At 33.2% G+C, this 20,394-nt stretch overlaps 1 protein-coding gene across 8 annotated transcripts in view; it reads right to left on the reverse strand.

The window, feature by feature from the left end:
- emb (exportin-1 emb) overlaps window positions 1-20,394 on the reverse strand; it is a 104,597-nt gene that overhangs the window by 68,854 nt on the left and 15,349 nt on the right. For all 8 annotated transcript variants that reach the window (XM_075369491.1, XM_075369490.1, XM_075369485.1 and 5 more), the window contains 3 exons: window positions 14,345-14,474; window positions 12,560-12,734; window positions 1,760-1,866 (listed from right to left, as the gene is read on the reverse strand). In XM_075369491.1, coding sequence (XP_075225606.1) covers window positions 1,760-1,866; window positions 12,560-12,734; window positions 14,345-14,458 — 396 coding nt within the window. In that variant the 5' untranslated portion in view covers window positions 14,459-14,474. The remainder of the gene's footprint in view (window positions 1-1,759; window positions 1,867-12,559; window positions 12,735-14,344; window positions 14,475-20,394) is intronic.

A 20,394-nucleotide genomic window follows, 5' to 3' on the forward strand; every position in this document is an offset into this window, starting at 1 on the left:
AAGACATAACTGGAAAAACCCTAAGTAACTATAAGGTAAGCAAACAGATTAAATTATAAGTTTACTTATTGCAGTAAGATAACTCCTTAATTTTTAAGATCCTGTTTTATTCAATTTAACATAAGTACTTAAAATTTTATAAGAAGTTAATACTTTTTTCCAATAAATCCCATTACAACTTCAAAACACTGGAAATAAAATTAACCTCAAAATATTATTTGAAAAAACAGAAATTATGCCACAAAAACAACACAATTAAACATACAGAAGTAAACATAAGCTATTATAAAATCAAAATAGTAAGCCAATTTAAATACCTTCAAGAAATAATAACAAACAACCTAAATGAAAAAAAACACCAAGAAATAATAACAAACAACCTAAATGAAAAAAACACCAACCTAAACAAGAACAAACAAACTAGCTAATGCACAAAAATCAGAAACCACATATGCAGCAGAAACACTCTACCACCTTAACGAACAATTGAAGACTGACAGACTGTGGAAAATTGAAAGAAGAATTAGAAGAACCTGCATTAACAGAAAGCACCAAAAAGATGGGCAGCAGTGGATCATGCTCAACAAAGTCATGTACAAAGAGTTAAAACCAATCACTGATACTATGCATAAAAAAAGAGGTGACTGATTCTTTGCACACATCATGAGGATGCAAGATTCGAGACTTCAGATAACAGTTGCTACAGTACAATCTTGACTTGAAAAACACCAAGACAGGATGCAGATGGATCAGAGAAATAAGAGAAGATTCGAAGGAAATTGGTCTTATACCACAAGACACCAGAGACAAGATAAAATTAAACTAAAAAATCAAGGACAAAAACACTTGCTTCATACTCGCAAGAAAGAAACTCACAATATTAACATTTTCAACACCAGAAAGTAGACAGAGATCAGAATGTATGAAAAATACTGGGAGGACTGCAAGGCTCAAACAGTCCCTTCGAAGAGAATTGGATAATGGACTGATCTTGTGCGATCATAAAAACTGAAAAAAAAAAAATTTTCTCTACAACAGAAAAAGTGCAATTTTTTTTAAAATTATGACTAATTATTAAAAACCAATGTAAACACTGGCTCAATACTTTTTCTAATTCATAATGAACTGAATGAATTATAGCACTTAAACAGGCACAAGAGACTATGAATAAGTAACTGAAGCAACATAAATGTTTTGATGGAGATAAATTCTATGAAAAGTTGGATTTCTAATGAGACCTGAAACATAAAGATCAAGAATTCAAGTGACTAAGCATGAGTAAAAGCATCCTGGTGCATCAGTTGGAAAACACATTTACCTTGACCATCCTGTCAAATAGTAAACTGCTGCTCAACATCTTTTGGGAGACTAGAGGCTTAAATATGTAAGATTTTTCCAAACCACCTTATGAGTCAAATTAGCAAAATTTGAAAATAACAAGAAATAAAAAATATGTTCAAATATATTATCACCACACCCAATATCTTCTTTTTTTATTTATTCAATGCAATTTAAGGTTTTCAAAACATTCAATTTTTAACAACTCACTCATATTCTTAAAAAATATGAAGACATTTTTCTTTTGAACATTATAGTGTGTTCTGGCTCCATTAAATCAAGAAAATTCAACTGCTCACAATACACATTATTTATCTAACTTCATAATTACAAAATTTATATTTAACTTCATTTATCTGTGACGTACCAGCTAATGCTAGCAAAGTCACACCAACTGAAACTGAATTTAAGAACCACATACCTGGACTAAAATCATGTTGAGTTTATTTAAGTACATTTTCTCCCTCTCCAATGTTTCTGGATCGGATGAAGTTTTGATTATAAGACCTACTATATATTTCTTGATACCTACAGAAAAACATAATCAAAACTGTATACATAAATCTCTAGAAAATTACAACTAATAGATTAACCCTAAAAGTAGTGATATGTTTTGTTGAAACAATAGTTTTTATGATTTTTTCAGAAGTATATATTTTTTTTAAATTGCTGAAAATTCTTTTTTGAAGATATCATTTTGATTAAAATTTTCTAAAAAAATATGTTTGTACAGACAGAAAAACAATTACCTGATTCTTTTCTAGTGTAATAATGAAAATAAATTTTTTCCATAATAAAAGTTTAAAATATTGAGTGAGAAATTTTTTTCTTTAGCTATGTTTAAAATTAGCACTACTTATATACAGAGTGCCCTGGCTAAAGGTATCCAAAAACAATGGTCTATATTTAGAATACCAGTCATCATATCTTTTAATCATAAGATTTGTTCAGTATATTCTGTAGGTCAGCGGAATACACATGCGCAGGCATGCCAACTCACAATGTAATTGTAGTCAGTCAAGACTTGGACCCCACAACAGAAGGTTCAATGCGTGCTTTGGTTAGTGGAATTTCAATCAGTTACATGTGTTCAATGGCGTGCAATAACTGAATGGAACATTGATCCTCCTACACCTAACTCTATTCATCAGTGGGATATGCGGTGGTGGCTCGTATCTAAAAATTAGTGGGGGTACTGCTCTTTAAAACTTTTTTCTGGGCCTTTACAAAGCCATGGTTAAAGTTTTCTGTAAAATAAAGAACCGAAAAAATGAATCAAATAGAATAGCTGGAAGCAAGATAATCTAATTCTACACTTTATCACATCAAACAATATTGTACACGGTTTTTAGGCACATCGTGCTTAAAAACCATGTTTGATTAAACAAATAAATAATAAAATGTCAAACGGATAATATTTTTTAATATTATTAGATAACTTGATAAAATGTCCACTTAAAAACACTATAGTCCAATGCTGCTTAATTTAAATTTCTATATACACAGAAACAAATATATAATTAGTTTTTACTAATTACCTTCTCTTTCGCCCTTCCAGCGTGTTTTTGGACAGATTTGACAATCAAAGAGCCCTTGCTTTCAGCCATCTTCTGATCACTACTGAAAAAAACAACTAAACCACTTTCATATTCCTTCCACCGACTAAACTAGAAAAGGGAACGAACAAGTAATGTTCTATACACACACGGAGTAAAAAAAAATTACCTTCCACCAGCACGCCAGGGTCAGCATTGCAGGAGCAACAGTGCTCTCTCTCTCTCTCCCTCGCAACCTCACCTGCAGCTTCCTATGAGCACTTGTGCACAACAGCCAAATACCATGCCACTGGAACTGTGAAGTGCACAGTTCCATACAAAGATTTTTGTATCTTTTCATAAACTGGGGGGTGGCTACTGACATTAAGCTTAAGGACTATATATTGTACAAGTATAAAGAAAGAATTAAAGAAAAAAGATCTCATTAGATTAAATGTTATCAATATCAAGTTGAAATAGGAGGTAATGCAGTTTCACAATGCCTATACACGAGCCGCCACTGGGGATATGTCTTAAAAGAGAAACTGGAAGCTTGGTTTCACAAACTGAAAATCACTCAAAAGTTACATTTATTGATGAAGACTGGATCATGTATACGATGCATTCACTGCCACTCCTGGAAAGTCGATTGGCCAGACGAGTAACGAACTGCAAATTCCTCGTTTCACTGTTCATAAGCAGCTTCATTTGCAAGAGTACAAGTTACAACTCCTTTATCACATTAAACCAAATGATTGCTACCTACGATATCAGTTTGCTGCAGAGGTACTGCACCGTGTCATAAACAATCCTAATTATCTTGAAATTTGTTATTTAGTGATAAAACATGTGAAAAAGTTAAGACACAATTGTCAAATCTGGGATACTGAAAACCCTCATACACTAATCAAAAATGAAAGGGATAAACTGAAAGTCAATGTCTGGTTAAAACTGCATAAAAATGGCAATCGTTGGGTTTTTTGTTTTTTTTCATTGAGCCAACTGTGAAAGGACACACGTACCTGGACATGCTTGAGAACTTTGCTGTTTGACTCCTGCAGGCTTCTAACAAGATGGTGCTACACCTCATTTTCATCGAGACATTACCTTCAGGAAAAATTCAAGATTTGGACAATTTAAAGCAGAGAATTGTTGAAGCTGTTGGTCTAATAACACTGCAGATGCTTCTAAACTCTTGGCAAGAGTTGGATTATTGTCTAGACGTCTGCCGAGTTACAAAAGACCAATCACCTGTGCAATGCCTTAGTTGTGCAAAGTACACATTGAACTTTACTAACCCACATTAAAACTTAGTGAGTTTCTGTGATTATTAAAAAAAAAAAAAATTTAATTATATTAACTGGTTTCCTTAATACGCTGTTACTTTTGGATATCTTTAGCTTGGACAGCCTGTATCTTTAATTTATTATATAAAAAAAAAAATAATAAAATCACAAAAAAAATAAATATCAAAAAAACAAATATTACAATTTTAAGATAAATAAAATTACACATTAACATAGTTTTTAGCTATAAGAAGTACAAACTTAAAAAATTGCATTACAATTTTGCCAGAAAGTTTAGAGACATACCTAAAAAAAACATGAACTTTTTAAAAGAAAGTAGTTTTAATGAATACAGAATAAGAAAATTATGTAATCTACATACAGTACATGGTTCACTAACTAGTTAATGGGTCTTCCCTTAGCCTTCTAGCATTCCTCCATCCTCTTCGCATGAAGTTAATAAGCTTCAAACACTCATCCTTGGTAATGTTCTGCTAAATCTGCACCAACATAAACTTCAGCTCGGTCTTATTCTTAGGCTTTAGTTTGGCTAGAAATTGAGCCATCATAATCCGTACATTTTCGATCAGATTTAGGTTAGGGCTCCTTGCTGACCACCAAAGAATCTCAAAATCTTTCTTAGAAAACCAATCCTTGGTGTAGTGAGAGCCTTGACAGGAGTTGTCTTGCTAGTAGATAAAATTTTCACCAAGCAATTTTTTAATCGATGGTAGCACGTCTTCCTCCGTTGTTTGACAGTTACACTAATAGTCCCTTCAACAAATCCCTGGACCCTCAGATGTGATGGAAGCCCATACCATCACAGCATTGCCATATACATTAGACCCTGATTCTACACCTAGGAAATAGTTCAAACTGACTTTCTTCTGAGAAGAAGGTTTCCAAGCCTCCTTTAGCTAGCCAAGTCCTTCAAGACACAGTAGACAAACAAATATTGAGGTCTTTATCATCTTTCTACATAAAAGACAACAAAATCACTAGAACTTGCATTTTGGGTTTACAACTCAAAATTAAAAGCTTTTGATTCTAACGAGGCAAGGTTTTGAGCATCTGCCACTTTGCAAAACTTCAATGACAGTGCTGGCTTCCTTAAAATATCTCACTGTGCTCTCAACAATTTTTTTAGAAACATTAAATTTAGATGCTACTGATTAGTATGAGTTACCGTACTTGTGCATACTGATAATTTGCCACTTAGTATCTTCAGACAAAGATGATCTATTACATTTTTACAAATTTATTTTCACAAAACAGTAAAAAGTGTAGGGAGGTTACCAACAATGGTCTGACATAACAACACAGTCATCATAAACAAGACATGGAGAAAACAGCTGTGTAGTCAGAACAGGTCTAAGTATTGCCAATAGGGAGTTATCACAGAATGAAAATGCCCAATTTTGCCCCAAACTTCCCAAAAAAAAAAAAGAAACCAAATGAGCAGGAATTTTTTGTACCCAGGTTCTATTACTATTTTATGAACATTGTGATATAACAAAGCTGGAGTAAAAATATCATAACTGTAGGACTAGCATTTTCAAGAAAATGATTTTTTCGCTCTGCGTTCATATTGTGTTTTGTTTGGGTTTTTGATTTTTTATTTTGGTTTGGAATTGTTGGCAGAAAGTTAGTGGACAACCCAATAAAGTTTTATGATTCTGGACTATGGATTTACCTGTAATTTAGTTTTTTCTAGTGTGTGTTCTCTCTCCATAAGAGACATTGTAATATAGGCATTTATAACCTGTAAGTGTAGTTCAGATTTTTCCAAGTTATATTTTCACGTGAAATATTTTCAATATTCTACCAGTGAGTGAGCGTCTATTATTATAAGTGCTACACTAGTTTATAAGGGGAAACTTCCTTCCTCTGTATTTCCTACACAGTTTCTTACTTATCCTTCCCCTTCCAGATCTCCACCGACACCTTCACAAATTTTTTTTTTTAACCCCCCAAATACGATAAACCATCAGATTTGGGTGGTTTATCTAAATCTAAGGTGTACACTCACCAAATATCAATGAATTTGAGGAGATGCATTTTCCTGACCCCCACCCTCCAGACTACCCCTTAAAATTAGCCTGTCGAGTATTGTTGGACGCGGAATGAGGTGTACATCATAGATTCAGTGAAATTATCCCAGTTCAGCCCACCATAACAGAGAAAGAGCTGGAAACTACTATGGAATCATCAACTTCGTGGCAGAGCAATGGGGGTCCTGGCCATGCAGGCTACCACCCATGCACCTTCTCTAGAAGCTTTGGCCAAGGGTCTTCCCCCTAGACCCTCTTCAAATACCAGGAGGGGTGCTAAAAGGCTGAAATGCAGGCAATCCTCTATGGAGGACAAGGAGGTTTCCAATGGAAGTAGAGGAACTGGTCAGGAGGTTTGAGTGGCTGGCCAAAGAGCATAGGAGGAATATGGATAAGAACATCAAGAAAACAATAAGCGACGTTCATGCAAATCTTAGCACTGTGGTGAAAGATCTAAGGAATTTAGCTAAGAGCGCCACTCATTGTGCTTGTAAGAGGCAGACATCTGAAGCCGCCACTCAAATGGTGGTTACTACTGGTTGTGGATGCCTTGGACAATGGGATGCCCACTTCTCAGGTAGTGGAACTGATAAAAAAGAACTGTCCAAAGAAAGTATTCCATAATACACAAGCTTGAATACCAGACAGATGTGTGGGGGCCATTAATACGATGGCAGTCATTGATATGCATGCCATGAAGGAGGGTAAGGTGCTGCAGACACTAGCTGCCAGGCACCCACAGGTGGCCTGGCTCCTGAATAGGTCTGGCATAAAGGCAGGAACTGTTATATCAGCCACAGTTGAGGCTCGGCTGATTGGTGATGGTGGAAGTGATGTCCGACCAATCACCAACAGATTCCACGTGGTATACATGGGCTCTGATGACGATGCTGACTTGATCTCTTGCAATGATGCTTCTGTTGTCTGGAAACAGGGCACCTCGCCAGAAATTGCAGGGTTGAGAATCAAGGAGGTGCCTACTTCAACTGTGGTGGGAAAGGACATCATGCAGTTGATTGTAGGCTGACTTCTAAATGTTTAGCATGCAGTGTAGAGAGGCACCAAACTGGTGGAGCTACATGCCCTAAAATAATTAAAGAGAAAACACCACTGCACACGTTAAAGAGAACGATAAGATGAGCCAGAGGACCAGGCAGTCCCTGACTCAATGAGTTATTCAACTTAACATGAATCAGTCTGGGTTGGCACAGGACCTACTGACCATCCATATCTTGGAGGTAGATGCGGACATAGCAATTGTCACTGAGCCATACACCCCTAGCCTTGGAGCAGACTGGATTGTGTCAGAAGATGGTGGGGCAGCACTATGGTCAACTGTGCAAGATGTTCATAGAGGCACTGGTTATGTGAGGGCAAGAGTGGGTGTAGTGTACATCTTTTCATGCTACCTCTCGCCCAACATGAATATTGAGACCTAAAAGGAAATACTGGTTACTATTTCCAGGGATCTACAGGTTCATCGGCCAGCACTTTTTGCTGGTGGTTATAATGTGTGGTGAACTGCCTAGAGGTCATCAAGGACAGACATGCATGGCAGAATTCTGATGGACATTGTTGCGACACATGATATGGTTTGCCTCAATCATGGAACAGCCTATACTATTCTGAAGAATTCATGGGCAGTGATCACCAGCATGTATCAATGACAATATCTTGCAACAGCCATGATGAAGGTGCACTGCCTGTGTTCCAGGACTGGAGTGTTAGTAGGGACCTAGACCAGGAGGCTTTCACGGAGGTCCCTGATCTCAGTGTGACGGGTGGGGCTACCATGACTGAGGAAAAGGCTACTTGCCTGGCTGGATGTTAACAGATTTGCCATGGAAGTATAGTAGATAGGGACATCCAATCACTTACTGGTGGCTAAGAAAAGGCAGGAATGTCACGGGGCGAGGAGGCAGATAACCAGGGAGTGCAGGAAAAAGCTTGCAGGACTTATTCGTGAGTCAAAAGCTAAGGTATGGAAACAGCTGATATCAGAGGTGAACTCAGATCCATGGGGGAGACCATAGAGTGCTTGTTAGAAGAACACTTAGACCCAAAGTACCTGTAACAAGAGATGTACAAGTAGAGTGTATAATAGACGGGCTTTTCCCTCACAGACAAGAATTAGAGGCTGATGTTATTGAAGAAATGTAACCTTTGCCCCCATCATTGCTGATGAGCTTACTGCAACGATAACCCGAATGCCAACTGACATGGCACTGGGTCCAGACTGGCTGCCAAATTTGGTAGTTAAGGTAGCAGCTCAGGTAGACCAGGATATATTTTTGGAAGTTTTTAATATGTGCCTTTTTGAAGGTCTTTTTCCAGTAGGATGGAAGAAGCAGCAGCTGGTACTGGTCCCCAAACCAGGTAGGGACCTGGCAATGGTGATTGATGACCTCACATGGAGGGAGGCTGTCACAAGATACAAGACTCTTATTTGGCAATTAAGCCATGGATGGAGGATGGCAGGCTGGAACTAGCATTGGAGAAAACTGAGGCGGTGGTAATCACCAGTGCTAAAAGAATGCCTACTTTGACACTTACACTAGAGGGTAAGAAGATTGCTACGAGACCTGCTATTAAGTATCTTGGAGTCTGGATAGACTCAGCTCTCCGTTTTGGAGTTCATGGCATGATAAGGCTGATAGGGTACTGCAGCTGATTCTGGGCCTTCTGCCAAATAGAGGTGGACCTCAGCAACAGAGAAAGAAATTGCTGGTCAGAGTTGCTTAATCCTCTCTCTTGTATAGAAACGAGTTGTGGTCAGGAGTAGCTAAATACCATAAATACAGAGGAAAACTGGAGTCCCTCCATAGGAGGTGCTGTTTGTAGGTTATATCAATGTACAGAACAGTATTATTAGTGGCGGCAGAAGTGCTGGCCAGATGTATGGCGATAGACTTGGTTTTGCTGCAACAGAAAAGAATAAGCGAGTTCGGGAACTTCCAGACACATTTACTCATTGGTGTTTTGAAGGGGTGGTGTGAAAGGGTGCATGGCTCGCTGAGATACAGTCTTATGCGGTTCCTGGCGGGCTAACGCGGCGCTATCAATCATATCTCTATAGGTTTAACTTGGACCACTTGGACATTTTCCCAGAGTGAAAGGAAGAAGAGACCCCAGAACATGTATCTTTCTGGTGTCCGCGTTTCATGCAAAATTGCTTAGAAATGTTAGATATGCGCTGGGTCATGAAAATATGCCGAATAAAACACAAAGGATCCTGTTGGAAGGTGAGGAGAGCTGGTGAGCTTGGAAGATTTCAGTAGGAAGGTGATGGCAAAACTATATGCTGCAGAGGAGTCTCGTAAGGGAAGGAGACGTCAGAGGGTGCTGGGTTGGACAGGCTCACGACTGAGCACCTTGGGGTTTCCTGAACATCTGGAGGTCACCTTGGTGTAAAAAAGCCATGGGCACTCAGTTCATGGTGCACAATAGCGGCTCTTGATGTTACACAGGAAAAAAATAGTTTCCATTTGACAAGTACTTGTTTTGACAGTATTGTTGGGTGTTTCTTATGGCTTCATTGCTGCTATTTTGCATTTTGTGAGTTTCATCTGTGTGGTGTGTGTGTGTGTGTGTATGTTGTGTGTGTGTGTGTATTGATTGTTCCTTGATCTGTTGGCATGTTTGGTGTTTGTGTCTGTGGTTACTGATCCTTTTTTTGTCTGTGTGTGACGTATGCATTTCATTTTGTGGTAAGTGCATGTTTGTTTGGGTGCTTCCTGTTGTGTTTACTAATTGTACTTGTACATTTCCCTCTTCCTGAAGTAATGCCACATAAGTGGTTTCCAGGAGGGGTGGTTAGGCAGGGGTGGAGGTTTAGTCAGTAGTGCGCAGGAACACATGCACACTTGATAACATTTTGCAGAACCTGTTAGTGAGCTCAACACTGCCTAGGCACCCATAAATGGGGTTCCTCCATCTCTGGAGAAACCCCATTTATGAAAGTTTAACCCCATTTCCCCTCTCACCTCCAGAAGTGAAAGGGGAAAAATGCATTTTCAAGAAAAAAGTTTAGTCAGAAAAACAAGATTTTTTTAGCCATTTTAAAAACAAAAAAACATTCTAACTCCAAAGTTATTATTTGAGCTAAAGCAGTGAAACTTTTACTGAAATCCCATGATTAGATGCCTAATAACATCATGTAAAAACATTGACTATGATGTAGTTAGTTTAGAGACAAAAGCGAATTCAACAAAATGTAAGCCTGTCCCTAACTTTTTGGTATTCACATGTCTGGACTTATTCAGTCATACATCTTTATTCAGAGTTAAACATCTTATTCAAAGTCTAAATCTAGATGTCTTCATTCTCTTCCAGTCTTCGATGTCATCTAGTAGTACTCTGATTTTCGCTCCAGAATTCTAACCACGGTCACCAACAATTTCCTTCATTTCAGCAACAAATAAAAGTTTGACACCCAGATAACAACCAGTTCACATCCTTTCCACACCACTTACCCCTGAATATTTTTTGATTGGTGGCAGATCAAAATTTGCATACAATATTGAATATACTTGCAATTTCAATGAGTAGTTAGTATCTTAGGAGTATAGAACATTGGCATTCAAAAAAAGTAAAAATCAGATCGTTGTACACATTGCTTCTAATAACTTCTAGTCTGTCTGGAAAATGACACGTGATAAGTATTTTTCTTTAGAATCAACTCCACCTATGAAAAGATTATTCTTATAGATAAGTACTGGTTTCTTCACTTGTGCACCATTCCTGCCATTTACAATTACATTCAGTATAACAATCAGTAGTGATCATATAAACGGATTTATAGATCATTTTGCTTAAATCCTTTTCAGTTTCCTTTTTTCTGTAATATGCACAGTGTTAGATAAATATTTCAGTATGAAAGACAGATTTGTATAAATCATTAGTATTTTTATTTAATATCTGTATTTGATAAATGTGTTTTTAAATAACTTATTTCAAAACGGCAACTGTATGTAGAAATTATCTATTAGTAAATAATGCCCCCTTGTTCAGTAGCCCACACCTAATGAAAAAACTACTTTTTTAGTAGAAGTTCATTCCCATCAATCAGAAAGCAGTTACGAGAGTATAATTTGTTGCAAAACATAGTTGCTTTCATTTTCACACAATTCAATTTTTTAAAGTCAAATCTTATGGTTTGTTTTATTAGGCTACATACAATAAGCATGTAGTGATCATAGATTAATCTTAAGTATATTTTATCTGATAATGTTGTCAGAATGCCACATGATCAATGTATATTTTGAACTTCTGCCATGGATCAAGACCAGGCTGTCCTCTTAAGAATATTTTCATTAGAACTGATATGAAACATTGAACTTATAGCTTGAAATAGGGACAAAGTAACTGAGGAAATGATATTCTTTGCACAACTCTCTATATTTTTAATCTAATTAAAGCCATATTTAGCACTAATTCCTTTTTTTGATGTCATACAATGACAGAGCAACCAATTTCTGAAGTTTGAATGCCCTTTCATTTCATTTGAATTTATCTTTTTATGGTTCTACCGTTTAAGATTTTTTGAGCGTATGAATTGGTGAATGTAAGTAAAATATTCCATATTCTGTTTGTAAGAAAATAAATACATTTAACTAATGCAGCACCTATTATTATGTAAACAGTTCCTTACCTCTGAATGTCTAAGCTGAAACTCACTTTTGACATTGAATTCAAACAAATGAATACTGTAGTAAACATATGACTTGCGCTCCATTAACCTCAGAGTCTTCAAATCATTTTTATTATTAACTCAGTCTATTTCATTATAATCTGGGATATAAGTTTCTAACTACCAAACTCCACTTATTGATATATGTTATCAACATCAATCAGTCACTATCGAAATCTCTTACAAAAATAAAATTATAAGTATCACTCCGAGTTTGATAATTCACTCATACTCAACAGATAATTAGATCACAAAGTGGGTAGAAAACATTGGAAAAATATATGCAAACATAATCAACACCATCACAGGTCACAAAACTCAAAGCTGTATAACCTTGACATGGATTTTCAAGTGCATCGACTAATTTTTTTTAAGACAAAATAGCGTGATACAGACATAAACTTTCAATTAATATACAATAATAAAGTACTGTTGTTGCAGAATAACAATATTTGTAAACAATTATGTAATCCATTGCAATCATGACTGTAGCAGTTTATGAATCCATTAATGTATCGCAACTGCAATGTTTAGTGGTTCTAACGTTAACAAAGAATGTTAAGTCATATAAATGAAAAACAAGATCTTATACAAAAACAAAATTCAGGAATATTCTTAATTACATAATACAATATTTTTTTAACAATAAACATCAGTTACCTTCACACTGATTTCTAGGAAGAACTTTCCATCTTGTCTTGATAACCTGTTCCAAAATTTGAAGAGCGTAATACTTGGTCTGTTGATTTGAAGAGAATTCTAGAATTGTATCCACACGTGTCCACGCATCAGGATGTTCTTTCAATGCTGTAAGCAATTCCTGAGCCACCCGTTGCTGAAAATAACAGCAGTTACAAATATTTAAAAAAAAATAATCTTATCAATTTTAAAATGTTTAAAAAATGAATAATAAAATAGTTGGACTAATAATTTCAACTAATGATCATGAACAATTAACAACAGTGGTAGAGCATTGACAACATTGATCCACAATTTTCATTTATGACAATATTTTAACTGCATTGCATAAACTAGTATGTTTCACATAACAAGACTTGTTTGTTTCTCTGTGTTTAACAGTACTGTCATACATAATTAACACATATAAATAAAAGTCATATGTATTTTTAGTTCTTTATTTACTAACAATGCATGGTTAGTATGATTCTTTCACATTTCTTTTGTAATCTTTAAAAATTTTTTACTTAACAGTGTAAAATCACTTGTTTTATTAGCTTATTATCAATAGAAATTACTATGTTAACACCTTAGAAACTGCTTGTTACTGTACGCTTCGGTAACAATCAGTTAACTCATTTAACACTAGAAATAGATAGATAGCTATCAGTATAGAAATAGTTAATACATTATCAATCATAAACTTGTATGAGTAAAGCTTTTTACATCAATTACCGAGTCACAATAACATTGACAAATACATACAGCTAAGTAGGCTTGAAACATATTACTTGCATAACTATTTGGATTTCATTTACAGAAACACTAAATTTTAGAAATATAACCTTAATACTGTTGTTTGCATTAGTATGGGTTGCAGTATTTAATCAATCCAACTTATCTGGGTTTTAAACTTACCATAGAGTTAACAGCTATCAAGCTATATGAAATAATTTCCTAAAAAATATTTTTAAAGAATTCCTAAATCTACTTTTGACGACAAATCTTTTCTGTGTATAAAAATTGTTCTGGTTTGTGCAAGTCTGCTTTTGATGTCTTCCTAACAGTGTTTATATATTTAATTATACTAACAAAGTCCAAAGTAGTAAACTGAAGGTATTCTGAAATACTTTGTTATCTTTATTAATAAATAACTATTTACTGTCATCAGTTATACTTTTCTTTTATTACTAAAGCTGAATTTCTAAAAAAAATTCTTTTTGACCCCATTGTATAACTCCAATTTTTTATGATAATAGGCGGGGTCTTTGTCTCACAACTTCTTGCATTACAGCTTCTTAGTTTTTTCATTTATAACAGTAATCACAATCTTCATAAATTATACATAACTGTTTTCTTCTCTACATGTCAATCCTATTTTTTTCTGAAGATAATATTCTTGATAAACTATTCTAACTTGTTAAAACATTCTATGAACAAATGTCTTGATAAATTTTTGTTATTGTTTAGCCTGCCTTTAAAAATTATTCTGATGTCTAAAATTGCTTCTTACACTTCTCTTAAGATTGAATTGATTTTCATCAATTATATCATCACTTCTATTGTTCTTTAACTTATTTTAACAATAACTTTAAAATTTGGAAGTATGATATGTTAAACATTAATTCTGTATTTTCTGCATTTACCTGCTCCTGCTTTCTTTGGTATAAAAAAAATAATTAACTTCACAATAAATTTAAGTCAAACCAAATACTAAGAAAATAAATTAAAAGAAGGAAAAATATATAACACAAATAGATTTCATACCTGTTCCCCAATACCAGAATACATGGCCATGACAACTTTGTCCAAAAGAGAGATATCCATCTTCTGGTTGAAATCAAGCAGCACAGCTGCTTCCGAAAGAGATATTACAGACATTCTCACAATTTCAATCCTAACAGTAAATATAATTGTTAATGTCATATATAATCATCATATTAATCTTATCAATCAAAATTTTCTTAATTTTAACAAGAGTAACAATGGAAAATGGGTTTTTAAATACTAATACCAATAAACAATCATTCAAAATTAGAAAAAAGAAATTGTTAACGAGTTTATACACACAGGTATTTCAGAAGTTCTAATAAATCCACTTGACAAAACACACAATTATTGTAAATTTCTAAAAAATTTAAAACGTAGAGCAAAAGTGACAATCAGATATAACTTTAACCCAGTACAGATTAATAAAACTAAAAATAAGGGAAATGTTTTTTTACTCTCTTCTGTGTGCTACTTTATCATATGAAAAAAAAATTCCAACTAAATCCTACTCTTTTTTTTTATATATGCATATTACTAACCAACAATTTTTTTTTTAATTGGATTCTGCTGTAATCAATCTGCTGCATTTGTTATGCCTATCCTTCAAAAAAATAAATAAAACCCTACTAATGTTTTTAAATACTTACTATATCCTTTAAATACTGATTTCAGAAAAGCTAATCAAACAGCTCACACTTCTTCACATACAAAGCAAATATTTTCATCATTTTAACAGTTCTTTGCCACTAGACCACTTGACTTAACAGAAATTACTAATATTGAGTATTATAATGTAAAATCTAAAAAGAAAAAACTTTATGTACTGATTTGTACATCTACTAATTGTAATCTACTAATTTTATTTTCAGATTGTATCCAACATATAACAAAATCATAATGTATGTATACATTCTCATAAATTTTTTTTCTCTGAAATCCAGTTTTAATTTGATTTCTAATGACGAGATACAGCATTTCTAAAATTATCATAATTATTTTTTGGCTTCATTTATTTATTCACTTTACTAACTACAATCTGTCAACCAACTATAGCAGCTACCCTTTTTTAATTGAACAGTATCTCTTATAGTTGTTATTCATTATATAAAAAACAAGAACAGGCGCATGATAACCAAAGAGATAACAGTTACATATGAAAAAAATCATGGCAGATAAATAAATGAAATAAATTTTAGAGATGAAAGAAGCAATAAACACTGTGATCATATAAGAGGTTCAGACTGGGTTGGGAGAATGATAGTGAAGGCAATTTGTAGTGAAACCAATCAGCAATAATGCTATTACAGAAGATTTGAATAGTTCAAAATAAAGAGTAACAATAAGGTTAAAAGGCCAATGCTACTTTGTATTAATAATTACAAGATAAGTAATGAAAATGAACAAATTGACAATTAGTATAATCCATCTTACCAGCACATTGATATGTTCTCTAGATCTTTTGGCTTACTTAAAGCCATCATCGGGGGTAAAATTAATACATTAAAATCAAAGTTTAAAAAATCATAGTTAAAACTAAAAAACAGTCATGACTATCCGGTCCTACCAGTATAACTCAGGCTTTGGTATACTAGTAGGACCGGACAGTCATGACTGTTTTTAAATCTTAACTATGATTTTTTAAACTTTGACTTTTAACTCCTGATGATGGCTTCCAAGTAAGCTGAAAGAGAACATAACAACATACTAGTAAGGTGGATTATATTAATTTAACATATTAGTAGTACCATACTTGAGAAATTAATAATGAAAATTTACCACTAAAATGGCAAAAAGGTATTTTAACTAAAAGACTATTTAACTGAAAAGGGTATAAAAACCATTATGTAACATTAAACCAGAAAAAACCATGTTGATTTTAAATTTTATCATATTTATACAGCACTAAAAGAGTTAAATAAACCTAACTAAAATCTTCCACGCTGCATGACCTGAGGTTAAACTATCCAAGGTAATCACTCTCTCAAAATGTTCCTCACCCTTAAAGTTAATCTACCACCAAAATAAAACAGCACCAATTCATGATCATAAGGTGGATTTCTTAATTTACTTAGATTAGTAGTATACAAAGTAAATTAAGAAATCCACCTTATGATCATGAATTGGTGCTGTTTTATTTTGGTGGTAGATTAACTTTAAGGGTGAGGAACATTTTGAGAGACTGATTACCTTGGATAGTTTAACCTCAGGTCATGCAGCGTGGAAGATTTTAGTTAGGTTTATTTAACTCTTTTAGTGCTGTATAAATATGATAAAATTTAAAATCAACATGGTTTTTTCTGGTTTAATACTACTAATCTAACTAAAACGACTAAGTATATACAATTTAATAGAACTTTTTTAATTCTATTTTTTAATAAGCAATTTGCTACATATATACAACACACTATTATTGATCATGTTTCAAGTCTGGAAATTAGGGATATATTATACAAAACCAAGCTATCACAAAACACAGTTACAGTGCACACAATTAAAATAAAGGCTTGTGTTGGAGAGAGTTAAGACTGTATAACTACTGAACCTGAAAACATTTACATCCATTTAATAACACAACAACAATAACTGTTATACTTTTATTTATGTACACTTTATTTATTATTGTTTTTTCAAATATGATTAGCTATAATTCACTATAAGGTAGCTGTTAGTACTAATAATTCAATAAATAAAGATTTCAAAGAATAAAAATTTTAATTTAGGTACTTTTAAATTCGTTAATTTAGGTAGATTTAAACTAAAAAAAACTTAACTTATGTTTAGATGTATACTGTACCCCTAATAATATAAATTAGATAAACAATTATTATTCAATAATCCTTGTTTGTACAATGTATGGAATTTTTATTATTTAAAATTTTCAAATTCGTTTTTTGATACAATTTTTTCCATTGTTGACTGTGCTATTTTTATTATTATTAGCACTTACTTGAAATTTGCATTATATGTCCAGTTCCTTAGCAAATTCACCCTCTTCTCTGTCTTCATTGGAACAGTTACTTTCACTATCACTGTGTAGATACGATAAATACATCTAGTCATTTCGTCAATTAGTGGTCCCATCTTCTTATATTCATTTTCAGCTCTATTTAAATGTTTACATATGGTTTCCAATCTTCCTTAATCACTTCATTCATTTTTTCCTCAGCTACTTTTTTAATATCCGACAATAAAAATTATGTTAATACTAAGAACATATCTTTGCAGAACCAACCATACCATCTTGATCGGATTGAAATCACAAGATGGTTAAATGGAAGTTGCAGAACCTAAGGTCCATGTTTTTTTAATAGTTCATCAAAATGGTACTTCATTTTTGGATTTCTATGTAATTTAATTATGTCATACAATTGTGGTATTAACATAGGTTTATTAAACAAAATCTTGTTCTTTTCTGACAAATTAATTATGCCACTTTTCCTATCGTCTGAATTCGGAGGCTTCTCAAGAAGTGAATTGTGGAATGGTGCATTATCGATAACAACCACTAACTGAGGGGAGAAGACCAGACATTAATTTCTCAGATGCCCACTCATAAAATTGTTGTTGATGCTGTAGTGATAGTTACCGCTTCTTGAACTCATTCTATAAGTTAACATCGCGTACAGAATGAACCCAATTTCTCCTTCAGCGTGGATTACAATTAACCTTTATTAATCAGCACTTTTATTCCTGCCCAATGTCATCTGACCATGATTTTGTCATCCAATGGGACATTAAAATATACGATACATTCAAATAAACAATCGAAGAATCTTCTTTTCTGGAATCGGTAGTTTTTCTTAAATATTCTATCCTCTTCTACCAGATGGTTTCTTTCTCAATCAGAAGTTTCCTAATACTACCAGTTTTACATCATTTAACCCAAACTCTTTCAGGATAGCTGCTAGTATAGTTCTAGAACCTTTTAATTAAATACTCTTTTGAAGTTCTTCACATAATTTATTTAATGTAGGCAGTTCATTATGTTTTGCATGAAACACATTAACTGTTCTTTTTACTATGCTTTGATCAAAACTTTCTAACCTGTTTTGAACATTGTGTATACTTCTTTTGGTGGGATGAATGAGGCACAACTGCAATTTAAATTTAAGAAGGTCCTTTGAACTTCTTTTCGGAGTTTTTAAACTTGTGATCTTGAAATCCCACAAACTGCAATGGTTCTTTCTTCACATTTTTGAATGCACATTAAATGTTTGTCATCTAATTTTTTTAACTTTATAGCTCCTTTCTTCATAAAATCATATACATTATTAACTATTTTACAAGCTTAACTACGAAGCTTTTTATTCTTAACTATGGATTTAAATTCTGACATTGCAAAAAAAAAATTCACTAACAAAAAGCATACAAATTCATTAATAGACACAAAACATTAAATTACACACACTGCAAATTACAGAAGAAAACAATTATACTATTCGTACCAGGACACACCAAGAATTGAACTAAATCAATTTATTGAAAATGAAAAGTAAATGTTAGTGAATATTAGTCAACAATGCAGAAAGGAAATTACTTAGCTAATCTATGAATATATATATAAAATGACTAAGCTATTAATAAATTATTATAATTTGTAGGGTATAGGCCTATTATTTAATGATGATATTTATTACCATTTAACATCAACAATACTAATACCCACTCATTACAAGTGCATGTAAATATAACTAAAATGAAATATTTTGAGATAACCTTTATTAGTATAAAGTGGTTATTCATTTTATGACTTACCTAATGGATGGATGGTAATAATAAACTATTAATACAAATATAAACTATTTGTTTTTGTACTGTGTACAGTAAGAAATATTTTTAAGTACGCTAAATATTATTGTCTGAAATTAAACAAAATGATAATAAATTTTAACTGTGGAAAGAATTTTTATTATTTATGAAAATAGTTAAACACACTGCATTACAGGAGAGTCGGTTTCTGAATGTTACAAGAAAACAGTAATATAATGCAATGCACAGCAACTGTCGCCTCATGAAAACAAACTTTTACTTTCATCATACGCACTATACAATAGAGTAAAAATGCATTGTGCATTACTTACCTAAAAAATTTAAGCAAACTAAATGAACTAAACATAGTTTACACACAGTTAAAATTATTAATCAAAAATTACTTATCCAAGTAATGTATTGAAATATGCAGAAACAATTAATGTTTTTATTTTTTTCACTCCAACAATCTTAAATGCAACCTTAAGAATATCTGTTAGCCATCTTAGACATCCTCTTGTCAGTATAATGGAAAAAGCAAAAACAGTCTGCGTTATGGTATACCAAATATTAATCAGTTGTTACCAGCATAACAGTATAATTACTGTACTAATGTTCAAGAAACATTAAGGATAAAACAATAATTCAATGATATAATTTAGAAAAAAAACTATAAAAAACTACTTTTTTTATAATAGTTTTTTAAGAAACTATCTGACCGATACCCTACATCAGAAGAGAATGTGGAGCATCTGGGATAATCAAACATATGCAGCCCAAATGAATTTACTGTCCATAAAATGATTAAACAAATGTGCTTCATTGATAGTTGAAATCGTAAACATCTATAAAACACAGCGTAAGTCAAATAAATGTAGACAACTATCTAAAACCACTGGAATTCACTTGCTGAATAGAACTGATGATGATAAGAGTTTCCTTAACAGAATTACATTTACTGATGTAGAAAATTTTCAAATAAATGGACGAGTCAATCATCACCACTGCAAAATTTGTGGGTCTCAACAGCTAAATTAAATTGTTACTATAATGATCCCAAGATTCATACTATCAGAAAGGTGTAGAACCAATGCATAATCATATGGTGGGTCAATTTATTTCTACAGAAAAAGTTATATTCAAAAGTTATTTGAACAAGGTAGGACATTCTTTTTCTTAGATTACTGATATGGAAAGGGAAGGGATAATGCAATAGTAGTCACCTTTCAGAATGATAGTGACCCATTCCATTATAAGATTAATAAAAAGTATCCCCAAGAATAGTGTTTTTGAAGGAA

The sequence above is a fragment of the Lycorma delicatula genome, chromosome 6, assembly GCF_047948215.1.
Source record: "Lycorma delicatula isolate Av1 chromosome 6, ASM4794821v1, whole genome shotgun sequence".
Taxonomy (NCBI): domain Eukaryota; kingdom Metazoa; phylum Arthropoda; class Insecta; order Hemiptera; family Fulgoridae; genus Lycorma; species Lycorma delicatula.